The sequence below is a fragment of the Notothenia rossii genome (assembly GCF_949606895.1).
Source record: "Notothenia rossii genome assembly, chromosome: 10".
Lineage (NCBI taxonomy): Eukaryota > Metazoa > Chordata > Actinopteri > Perciformes > Nototheniidae > Notothenia > Notothenia rossii.
This window is the reverse complement of record NC_136908.1, coordinates 47,925,020-47,937,740: the sequence shown is the minus strand read 5'-3', so window position 1 is coordinate 47,937,740 and position 12,721 is coordinate 47,925,020. Positions and strand designations below refer to the sequence as shown.

The 12,721-nt window shown below is 41.1% G+C and overlaps 1 protein-coding gene across 1 annotated transcript in view; it reads right to left on the bottom strand.

Annotated features, from left to right (window-relative positions):
• The window catches only part of cacna2d1a (calcium channel, voltage-dependent, alpha 2/delta subunit 1a), a 112,792-nt gene extending 106,171 nt beyond the window's left edge, over positions 1 to 6,621 (bottom strand). The window contains exon 1 of the mRNA XM_079656357.1: positions 6,280 to 6,621. Within this exon, the coding sequence (XP_079512483.1) occupies positions 6,280 to 6,359 (80 nt within the window). The 5' untranslated portion in view covers positions 6,360 to 6,621. The remainder of the gene's footprint in view (positions 1 to 6,279) is intronic.
• Positions 6,622 to 12,721: the final 6,100 nt, after the last annotated feature.

Sequence of the window (12,721 nt, the reverse complement as noted above, 5' to 3'; positions counted from 1 at the left end):
AAAGCGAGAGAAAGTATCAGCCGCACGGACGTGACTGCTGCATTGTGATACACATTGGAATACATATGGGGGTTATTCCCTATCTTTATTCAAGAGCATGCAAATTTGAGAGCATACTTTATTGATTTCACGTTCAGAATATGTATTTATTTCCCTCAAAACCTGTCCTCACACTCAAATAGTGCCTGCTTGCGCTTAGATTTGCTCTGCTTCTGCTCAAACTGTACGCTTGCACTCAGATATATTTCTGCTTACAGGTTTCCTGTGTTCCAGCTTAAAACCTTCTCCTCGCACTCAGGCTGTTTCTGTGCGCTCGTGAAATGTCTGCTCTCAGATTTCTTCTGTGCGCGCTTGGATCTTTTGTGCAACAACCCTGTCAAAATCCCTCTGTGGGGATTCTCCACAGTATTGAGTATGTAAGTCGGTTTGGATAAAAGCGTCTAACAAGTAACATGTAATGTAATGCGCTATAAATGCGGTTGCCAGGTCCACATTGGGTATACAGCGTACGCCGGCTGGTGTTAAAAATCAGCCAATAACCCAGCATTGTTAATGATAATATCTTCTCTGTTATTTTCAGGCATTCAAAGGGAACAGAGGGGCACTGAGGGCATCCTATCAAGTCAGCCTCCACAAAAAAAAGTTAATCAGTTGCCAAGTGTTGGAGTTTCTTTGTCTCTCTCTCAGAGTGTTTTACAACAGCTCTGTTCATTTAAAAGTGTTTAAAAAATGTGTGTACATAGTTTTTGATCTAGTGACAAACTTAATGTTGCACTTCTTAGAATTTAAATTTGGTTTCACCTGTGATGTACTGTATACACTTGACTGCACTTCCTATAGTTAGTGTTTTGTCCCTTTCTGTTTACAACATGTTTGTTCTTTGTTCATTTAAAATAGTTTAAAATGGTGTGGACATAGTTTTTGAGCTAGCGACAAACTTAATATTGCACTTTTGATAATTGTATAATTAAAATTTGATTTCTACTGTATATACTTGACTGCACGTCCCATGTTTCGTCTTTCTGCTTTGATCCTTATTTTTTCTGGGCAAGCTCAAAGGGAAGGTTGTTATGGTGAGAAACCTAATTGCTGCGATGCACTTTTATAATTAAATAAATATTTTCATTTACATTTTAAATTCATGGTGTGTTGCATTCTTTGTTTATAACTGTAGATATTATGGAAAATCATGACATTTTTTGAGCTTGGGTCCCTTAGGACCACAACATTTCTGTTTTGGGTCTCATGCTGAAAACGTTTGGGAACCCGTTGCTCTAGATCAGGGGTGCCCACACTTTTTCAGCTTGGGAGCTACTTTTAAAATGACCAAGCCCAAAAGATCTACCTACAGGGCCGCCCCTGCCCAATCTGTGTCGCGAGCGCGAGGGGGGGGGGGGGGTGCTATTGGAGTAAATGGCGGATAAACTGTGACGCGCTTAGACGAATTGCGCCGCATAAGCACATAATAGTGCGCCACATTTGCGCTTCAGATGAGGAGGTGAGGCCCCCTCATAACTGCATGAACCTGTATGGCACAATACAACTCAGACTGGCTTACCTGTATGTCAATCAAGTGGCAAATGCCATAGTAAGGATGGATTATAGGCTAACTTATCATTTAAAAAAAAATATATATATATATATATATATTTTTTTTTTTTTTTCCATGCCATGCGATCTACCCACACTACCTTTGCGATCGACCGGTCGATCGCGATCGACGTAATGGGCACCCCTGCTCTAGATGATAGGAAAGGAGGTTTCAAACTTCCTTTATAACCTCCTTTCGCTTATAGGAACCACTGGACCTCCCTCACCAAGACGAGAGGAGAAAATGCTGCCCCACAATGCATTGTAGCAGCAGCATTTGCTTTCTCACAACAGTCGGCCATTCACGGAAACAACCGATTATGACCGAGAAATTATATCATGAAAGTTACGGTGCTTATTAAGCATTTTAAAACGTATGTGGTAAGTTGCTTTGTTTTGAACGTTCATTAGTATCATATTCAAAAAGAGAAATATGAACGTTAGTTTTTACTGAAATGATCAAATAAAGTCAACATTTCATTTCATACTGTGTGGGGTTTATTCAACTTTTAGAAGATGTTTGAATGGTGATATACACAGTGATAGATGTTAAAGACTAACGTTTATAATAAATACATTTGTATTTATTTTTAAGATCTTTTCATAGTTCATACAATCATACGTATTGGGATCATTTGTATTAATGTGGACCGGAGGGAGAGGGTGATGAGCATAAGTTCCATGTTGTACTCCGTTGTAAAGAAAACTGTAGTTTCCATAGTTTCCCCACAGCAGCAGACGCACATTCATGACATCCGCTGGCGCATCATAAACACATCGGATAATGAAAGTGCAGTCAGATTCTCTAAAGTACCCCAGTCTCTTCTCCTAAGTTCTTTTGAATTCTCCTATCCACTATCCCTTAACCCCGTGACGTTTCACTCAGAGGTCAAGGAATAGGAGATAGGGTTAGACGTTAGGAGCTGATTTTTGGATTATCCGACCGCAACCCCGCTGCAGAGCCACTATTTCAAGTATACCACGTCATTGAGTGGCGCCGAAGGACTGTTTAAATGCATGTTAAATGCCCAGCATTCGCCGCCACTCGATGGCGTAGTATACTTGAAATAGTGGCTCTGCAGCAGGTATACTCAACATTGAGAAACGGCCACAGACTGCGTGATACATTAAAGAAGAAGAAGACTGCGTGATACAAACTTCAGCTCTCTGAAGCAGAAAGAAACTATTTAAGCATTGTGGCTGGCAACCTTAAAGTACTGCTGCTACCACATTCAATGCATCAGTAATTATAATCCAATATTATATTAATATACAACATCATAACACTGACAGGCAAATGATGTGTAATCATGTACATCTGTATCTTCTGACTTTTATTGTAGTAGGCTATAGCTAATTTTATCCTCATTCGAATGTTGTGTTATCTAGTGGCTGTAGTATGAAGGTACAAAATAAAGTTTTCTATTTTGCAGTAGCGGTAAAAAGTGGTTTATTATCAAATGGAGAACTGTACAATGTAAACAATCGACTGAAATACAATAAGATACAAATAGTAAGTAATACAATAAAAAAACTAAATAGCCACATCGTCCAGGGTCCTGTCTGTTAAATACTTGAAGAAGCTATTGTCCACCTCATGCAGGAAGTGTGGCAGCAAATTACGTGGCAACTGAGTTGGTCTTCGGTTTCTTCATTCCAGATCGCCATGATGTAAAATAAATTCTTGCGTCCAGGTGAGATGAAAATGAAAAATAATAGCCGTGTGTGTGTGCCTAATAGTTTGCTTGCGTACCTCACTTCCGTTTCGCTTCTCATGCACTGACTCGCTAAGCTGAACAGCCAATCAGAGTGATTTGTTTTGCCGACAGCCTCCGCTGCCGATTCAACAAGGTGAATCGGCAGCGGAAGGTGTCGGCATGGCCGAAAAGACACGACGGTGCGGGACACACCAATCTGGTGTGTCAGGGCCTTAAGACAAAGTTTGTGGGAAATGTAAAGCCATTTTCTCAAGATGTACAGATGGAGAACCCAAAAGAATAATACCATAACAGAGGAATAGTTTGACTTTTAGGACAAATGCTTAGTCCTTTTTTTGCTTAGCGTTAGATGAGATTATGGACTATGGACCTAGTTTGCTTGCAATTCATATCTCAGGAACCCACTCTATATTTGTATATTTACACTATCCCTGCACACAACTGCCCATGATGCTCTCTGTTCAGATGGAGTGCCTCCTCACATTATGCCCTCTGATCGCCAGAGACGAGGAGAACACGAGGAGCATGGCTCTTTAGCTGGTTGAGCATGAAATCTAGTTAGCCTTTAAAAAAAGAAAAAAGTGAGAGTGGGAGAAATGGAGCAGAGGGTGACAGAAACTGTGGATAAAAGGAGGACAGAGAAAAAGTATGTCTGTTGGAGACTCAAGCCTAAGCCAACAAAAAAGCATATGAACAATTATTGGATTGGATGGCTGAACTCAGCATAATGCGTTGGCATGTGATGACAGAAAGATTTGGACATGTTTTGTCTTTTTGGCTGTGAGGGTGGTAACAGGAAACGGGACTCGTGCAGAATTCATGCAGCCAAATGTCCGTATGCATTAGACATATGGGATCCAGAAGGCTGAATTATCTGGATGTCCTTGTCGTCTCTTTTTCTCTCAATCTTCATCTTTTCTGTGCATCTTCTCTTCCTTATCTCTAAGCTGGCGCCCAGTTCTCTGGGGCAAAAGGCTATGACATCAGACTTTGCTTTTCAGATGCAATGATGTTAATCATCTGCCTTCGGGGCAAAGGAGAAAAAATAAGAGAAGGGATGCATGGGGAGCAGGATGGAAAAGAGATTGACAGGGGACAAACAAGGCGGAAAGGGAGGGAGCGATGAGGGAGATAGTGAAAAGGGGTGGAGGGAGGGTGGGAGAAAGAGAGGGGGACATGAAGATCTGAAGCAGGCAGATGCTGGCATGTGAGGTTAGAGATGGAGCCCAGACATACACAGGAGGTGAGAGGGGAGGAAGACGGCAGTGCTACACACACAGTGTTCAAAGGTGAGAGGGGAGGAAGACGGCAGTGCTACACACACAGTGTTCAAAGGTCTGCTTTTAGTCACACAAACGCTGAGCTACTTCCACATTTCTGAATTTCCTGGAGGGGAACAGACCGGGTCAGTCTCTGCTTCTCTCTGAGACTTTAACCTTGAGGAGTCGATGTGAAGCTTGTCACTCAAAATCACCGTCACCACAAGAGTTCACAGAGAGTAGCACTCAAAACGTAGGGAGAGAGCGGGAATGGGAGAGTATTTTGTGCAATAAACCTCTCCTCCACATGTGAATACCAATTGGCAAATATCAAAATACAGACGCTGAGTTCCTTGGAGTTTGATTCTGGCATCGACTTTTCTTCTAAATCAAGTTTGCTAATTGAAACGAAGAGCCCCTGCCAATCTTGTTGTGAATTTTAATATCGTTTTTTTATCCAGATTGCCAATTCCACTCAACTGTGTCAGTGAAAGTGGGTCTGCAGCTCTGTGTGAATATCATGTACACAACCCACAGATCAATCCACTTAGTGCCCATGAAATATAGGGAGTGGGCAGGCCGCTCAGCTAGTCTGACATCATTGTACTCGCCCATTAGGCTGAGTGCCATCTTGGCTCACCACCTCTCTGGGGGACCGTGTTGGGCTGCATTCAAAGCCCAATGCTGTAGTCCGGCCTCCAGAACCATCTGGAATATCTCAAACCTGTTGATTAAGAGTGAGGGGCAGCATGGTGGCTGAAACAGACTCACACACTTACATGTTTGTTTAATCTTGGATATATCATCTGTTAGGTCTGTTAATGTTGCGAGACAAATATAGAGAGTCAGATTTAGATGGAGTGATAATTTATCTTACATTTATAATCCTTCTGGCAGGGCATATACAGTAGAGAGTTTTCAGATCATATTTTGAGTCTTATCAATCTGAAATGAGTGAGTCTGGCCCCAAATTTCCTAGATGGTCTGCAAATATTGGTTTGTGATTATACGTTTAATTAATTATCTTGAAAATGTGTTCATAATTGGTTCCAAATATGTCAAAAATAGTGGAAAAGGGTCTTTACTAGTCCTCAAAACCTGAAGGCACCTCTTTTAAATTGCGTTTATTGTCTGACAATCAACAAAATCCAAAATGATTCCATTTACCATCACAAAATACACAACATAGGCAAACTTTAGCAGCTGGAACCGGTGAATATTGTGGTATTTCAGCGTGAAACCAATGACAAAATCAATGATCTGTCCTGAAGTATAAATTACATTTGATTGATCCATAAACAAACCAAACTGTGCTTAAATCTGCCTGTGTGGGAAAAGTTTGGGGACTCCTGCAGACCTCAGCCTGGAATGATTCATTTGACAGAGAGCCACATGTCACTGCTACTAGCTGGCAACCAACGGATATGAGCTTTCAATATCATGTTTCACAGGGTAAAGTTGTATCTGAAGTAATGTGCGATCATCATCAGTTGGCAAGAAGGAAGCACTTTCTGATTCTGCTGAGGCGCATCGAGGATTATGTTCCACCAACTGCAATAATTAGATATCTCTTAATTTATTCTATCGGAAACGTGTCACAAAAACAATAATCACTGTGAAAATGTAAACTCTTTAAAGAGCCATGCTGTATTTTCGGCCACTTTGCATATTATCCGAGACTTTCTAAAAAGCCAACAGGCTGTTTTACTCACATCTGCGCTGTGGGGAATTGTCCGGTCGACACAGACGAAATGGTTGACAGAAGTAAAAGTAAGCAGACTGAGTAATCCATAGCTTTGTTTATTTCCCCGGGACCAGGATCCAGACAGCAAGAAGATGCCAATAAAAAAAAAGGTTTCACAAATCCACAGCGCCGTGCGTACTTCTCAGCCAAACGCCTCAGACCGCCATCGGTGCGCGTTTTTTGTTGTTGTTTTTTTTGGTTCAGCCTTGTCTGTGTGTATGTGACTGTATAACTGCGATAGGCTATTAGAGCAGATCTACGGCGTGTGTCAAAAAATAAAAGCAGAAAAGGGGAGGGCGCATTTGGATGTTCAGCTGGGCCGGCAGAGCGGTGCCTCTCCGCACACTGCAAGAAACATCAGCCAGTCATTTAGCAGTGCGGGGACCACTGTTAAACACGTGGGAAAGTGTGCCAAAGTGGGGGAGATCATACTGTCTTTCATGCATTTGAATCATGTCTTTGGTTTGTCCTTTTCTGAATTGTGCTTTAATTCAACTGATCAAAACAAATGGCTCTCAGTGTAAAAAATGACAGAAGTGAGAAAAACCTATACAATATACTTCTCAACACTGGTGTAAAGTTACACATTTACTTAAGTATAATTTGGAGGTACTTTACTTGGGTGTTTCAATGTTCTGCTACTTTGTACTTCTACTACTGTACAGTTCAGAGCAGGTTCAGAGGTAAATCATATACTTTTACTCCACTACGCTTCGAGTGCTTCAAGATTTGTCTTGGCAGATGAGAAGCGCTATATAAATTAAATGTATTATTATTATTATTATTATTAACATTATTATTATTATTATTATTACTACATTTATTTAATACCTTTAGTTACTTTAGACATTTGGATTAATGATGTCAAATATAATCAAGTCTTAAATCAGAATTTAGTTACACCTGGAGTAAATTCACAAGCTACCCTGCAGTAAAAAAAGCTTCAATAACACTTTAATGATCAAAAATTATAAAACATATCATATATATTATTCTGAAATGGACCAATCCGTATAATGACTATTACCTTTGGTAAAAAAAAAAAGTATATTTTGATGCTAATACTTTTCTACTTTTACTTGGGTAACATTTTGATTGCAGGACTTTTACTTCAAACATTGTATCTGAGTTCTTCTCCACCTTTGCTTTTTAGGTGTCACTTCTATAGAATAAAGCCACACGACAATAGAAGACATGCTGTTTGTTAAGTGTGGCTTACTTGTAATGACATTTTTTACAGTGGGTGTTTTTTGTGTTTGTTTCTGACGCACACATGGGTTTCCGGGCTCCCTCTCTCCCAGCCTCACTCAGCCACACACACATGGCTCTCTCTCCTTATCAAGCTCTGCACACTTGGCACACACACCATGTAGCCACCTTCCTGTCTGCTGCCACACCTGTCATTCAGATCAATGAGCAGCTCTCCCTTCATCCACCTCCGACTGATGCTCATCACACACCATCTTATCGGAAGAGGGGTGCTTTGATTTATTTATTTTATAATGCATTTTGGTACTTGTGGGTTTTTCACAAATACAGTTGTGTGTTATAATGTCGCCATTTTCACAAAAAATATACTATCCCTAACCCTCTCTAAAAAAAAAGTGCGTATTTAGAGAGTCTGGAAAAAACCAAAGAAAGTGGCGGCAGATAACCCACAAGTACACATTTTTATTCCATAGCCTCAGTGGTGTAAAGTAACTAAGTACATGTATTCAAGAACTGTAAGTACTTTTTTCTTGAGGGACTTGTACGTTATTTGAGTATTCCAATGTTTTGCTACTTTGTACTTCTACCCCACAACAATTCAGAGGTAAATGGTTTACTTCACAACATTTACCTAATGATAACACATTTTCCTCCTAGAATTAGATCCATTATCCAAATTAAAACTGCCAACGCTGACGTTTGGAGGGCTTTGTTCTCCCTCCTCTGCATCCTCGATAACAAGGACACTACATCCAGGTGTCATTTGAGAGCAGATGAGGACAACATGTCCAGTCACACGTGGAGTTTTTTAGTGCCTCAAGACTGATGTGTCAGATTCAGCAAAACATCACCCGGTCCTCTGTTTTATTATGTTGATCATTATAAGCCAATTTGCAACAGCACAGGAATCCGCTTATGCAGAAATTTGATAATAAATTCTGCTTTCTCCAAGGGCTGTGTCAAATTTAATAAGAAATGACATGTTCTTGTGCTGGGACAATCAGCAAGGTAAATACCAGAAGAATATACTTTACTTTCTAATGAGTTTTTCTCTCCAAATCCCCTTGACTCATTTCCTCAGAGCTCGTCACTTATTATGGACCCCCGAAGTTATTATTTGTGAGCTTATTTTTCAGTCTGTAGATGTGAGCATGCATATGAGCTAATTGTGTTTGCCAAGGGCGGCCAAAGCAGACAAACAAGGCAAAGTGTTACTTACCTGCAATTACATGATCACACAAATAGATTTACTGTTCAAATAGCTGACCATGTACCCCACTCAGGTTTCACTACAACAGATAAAAGCTGCTCCTGTGGGACCTTTAGCCGGGCAGGGCTCAGAGGTTAGGGAGAGAAGTGTTTACAGTGAAGAGAAAATGTCAGCCTGACAGGAAGAGATGGTTTGGAAATGTGTTAAACTACACACTTTATTGTATGGAAATACAAGTGAATAGATAACAAAATGCCCCAAGCCTGTTTTCTAAAATATAATGAATTCTCTAGACATTTATCTGGAAAGAAAGCAAAAGGCACCATGTGTTGCCACATTATCCGACACCAATCCCTCATGCTGCTTCTGTTTTTGAACCAGGCGAGCAAATGCAACACTCTTTAAAATAGGATTAAACAGGATTTTCACAGGGATTAGTTGGTTTTACAAAAGCTGCTCAAAAGATGCAAATTCAGTTTGACTAAATACATCCCAACTCACTAAAATGGAAGGAGTCAGTCTGATGCATGTCTGTCCTTCGATTTCCTTGACAACCGTTGTCCAATGGGCACTAGGCGGGTGTATTGCTGAGGACCCAAGGAAGTACAATGTCAAGTGCTAGCTCTTGACATTGTACATATTTTATTAGTGCGTTATACAGTAGCCTATACAATGTAACAGTGTATAGGTTTCCCCTCATGATACACCAACAGTGTGTATACTGTTGGTGTATCATGAGGGGAACTGTATAAACTGTTATGCATTCGCGATACAGAGGGCTTCATGGGAACTTTGAGGGGAGCCAGAAGTTGGAGTACCAAACACCGCTGCCAAAATCTCTGTTCAAAACTTGAGAGCCCTGCCTATGGTTGGAGAAATCTATGGGGTGACTTGTTTATTAGTACATTTCGAGACAACAATTCTTCCATTAGCCGCTTTCACATCAAGTACTTTGCCGTACTTAGTTCCCAGCACTTAATTCGCCCATGGAACTAAAGAGCCGATCGAGTTCACACCGGAATAAGTTCCCTGAGGGAAAATTACCCAAATGAAGCCGCTGACGTCACTTCTTCTTCTTCTTCTTCTTCTGCTTTGGGTTTTCTGGCAGGCCGCAAACAAAACGGCGTATACTGCCACCCGAAGTCCCCGGCCGGAAGTCCCCGTAATTGGGGACTGGCCCTTCGAGTAAATCGCCAGAACGCCGACACCTCCTCATCACTCCACCGCTCCCATGTTTTTTTGTTGTGTTGCCATGAGTTATTCTCTCTCCGTTGGTGCACGGGGCTAATGCTAATGCCAGCAAATACAATGGCGGCTTCACAAAACTTTTCAGAGTTTTACGGGGCGTGGTTTGCAATTCGCCCAGCCAATCAGAAATTGGAATTTTTTTTCTCCACTGGAAAGTACCTGCTCTCTAGCAGGGACTGAAAAGGGGGGAAAAGTTCTCATGAACTAAGTTATCTTTTTGGTGTGAACGCAAAATCCCAGGAAATATCGGAACTAAAAGGGAAAAGTACGGGGAAAAGTACTCTGGTGTGAACGCGCCTATTGACCTCACGCTGGGGGGTGTATTGCTTAGGATTTAATTTTTGGTGGACCCATTTGAAATAGGAGCATTCTAAATAATTGGCATGGTGCGTAACACCAAACAATAAACAGACATAGTTAGCTACTACAATAGGCGCATTCACAATGCAGTACTTTTCCCACAAAGGTTCATGAGAACTTAGTTCATGAGAACTCTTTAGTTCTCATGAACTAAGTACAGATCGCGTTCACACCGGAATAAGTTCCTGGGGAAGGATTAGTCAAATGAAGCCGCTGACGTCACTTCTTCTTCTTCTGCTTTGGGTTTACTGGCAGGCCGCAAACAACTTCACGGCGTATAATGCCACCCGAAGTCCCCGGCCGGAAGTCCCCGGATTTAGGGACTGGCTTCAGTAGAAGCTGCTGGGACTCCCAGCAGCTTCTACTGAAGCCTTCCGAGTAAATCGCCAGAACGCCGACACTTCCTCATCTCCACCGCTCCAATGTTTTCTTTTGTGTTGCCATAAGTTAGTCTCTTTGCGTTTGTGCGCTGGGCTAATGCTAATGCTAATAATGCTAATGCGAGGAAATAAAATGGCGGCTTCACAAAACTTTTTGGGAGTTTTACGGGGCGTGGTTTGCAATCCGCCCAGCCAATCAGACATAGGAACCTTTTTCTCCCACGAAAGTACCTGCCCTCCAGCAAGGTTCTGATAAGCTAATTTTAATTCCGGCTCTTTTAGGTGTGAACGCGACATTTCGGATATTGGAACTGAAGAGGGAAAAGTACTGCGGTGTGAATGCGCTCCTGTGAACAACCCTAACCCAGATCATTTCTGAGTAGGTGGAAAACAAAACAGAACTGTTCAGTGAAAGGATAGTAAGTTTTGGACATCAATTCTGGCCAAAACATTGGACCATTTAGATGTGTCATAGCACAGCAGAAAAGCACATGAATAACTCATTTTGCTAAATTTAGGTTAATCAAGTGTCAGTTAGCCAGCATGCACAATACCAGGAATATTTAGATGGTTAAGGTCTTTATTATGAAGGTTTGCACTTTGTCTGTGATGTTTTCAATTCTGTCATCATACTAGGTTAGTTTGAAATTAAATAACTAAACTATTTAAGCGGTAAATCTCAGCCTCACATGAAAAAGTGGAACCTTGCAGGGCATTTTAAAGTTCATCTGTTGGTAAAGGTTGCGTTGTACTGCAATATGTTCACATTCACTGCTTTTTATATGACCTGGTGGATCACCAAGGTAATGTTTACTTCAGGTCATGTTTCCACAAAAGTGCAGCAAAAGAGGTCAAATCAAGAGTGCAAGTGTGTGTGTAATGGGAAGCGACAGAGGGGTTTTATAAAGGTTGTGCTTCTGAGTGAATGAGGAATGTGTGTGTGCCCGGCAGGCAGCAGGTGTGGCCTCTATCACCAGCTCCAGACCCCACCCACCTGTCCGGGGAATTGCCCGGCTGCCGTCGCCTAGCAACCTATTTGCTGTCTCCACGCAGACTCCTCATGACCGAGCTACAAGGCTGTTGTTTTCCAAACCAGTACATCACGCTGTGTGTGTGTTCACACTGAGTATAATACTAATAATCTGAATAAAAAGAATAGAGATGAGCTTTTTGAAATTTAAACAAATTGTTATGACTTTCATTTGCACCACTTTAGTATTGGTTGCCATTTAGGAAGCCATACAACCCTTTAAGTATAATATGGTTTAACCAGAGTCACTCAACTCACTATTTTAATATGAGAGCACATGAGGAATTGGTGCCTCTTAATAAGGTTCAATTTTTAAAATGTGGCAGCTCATTAAAACACATTTGCGGGGCAAACGCCTTTGCATTTTATTCTAATGTAATTTGAAATGCACCCAGGTTCATTTTTCACATCAAATTAAACGTGATAATCTTAGAGTTCATGGTTACTCTTCTTAACACTGAGAATAACTGCAGGTTGTAAGCATTTGTGAGCAGTGAAAGCAACATGACATGATAAGCTACAATATGTTGAAGCACCGGTAAAATCTGCATATTTTCCGAAAAGGGAAACTGTCACTGTCATGCTCAACAAACAAAACAAATTGATACAGCTGAGACTTCACTAAACGGGAACATTTCAAGACCCATGCAAAAACTTGGATCCCTTCCTCCCCCAGGGGCTGCCGAGCACAATTCTTTAATTAATTCTGTGTAACCTTAGCAACAAATAGTTTAAAATTGAATCACCCGTCTCTTGCTGGGATGGATGATCGGACATGTTATGTGTACACTTGGTATGGAGTATATCTTAGTTTCCAGTGTTCCTGTAATTAGTTATAGCTTCTTTTTTTATCAATCTTCCCATATAACTTCACATTTTCCAAAAGGATTAACAATTTTTCAATGCAAAGCTAAATATTTGTACGTTTATGTTGTTGCAAATGTTTAGGCGCAGTTTTTCACCGAGCATCACC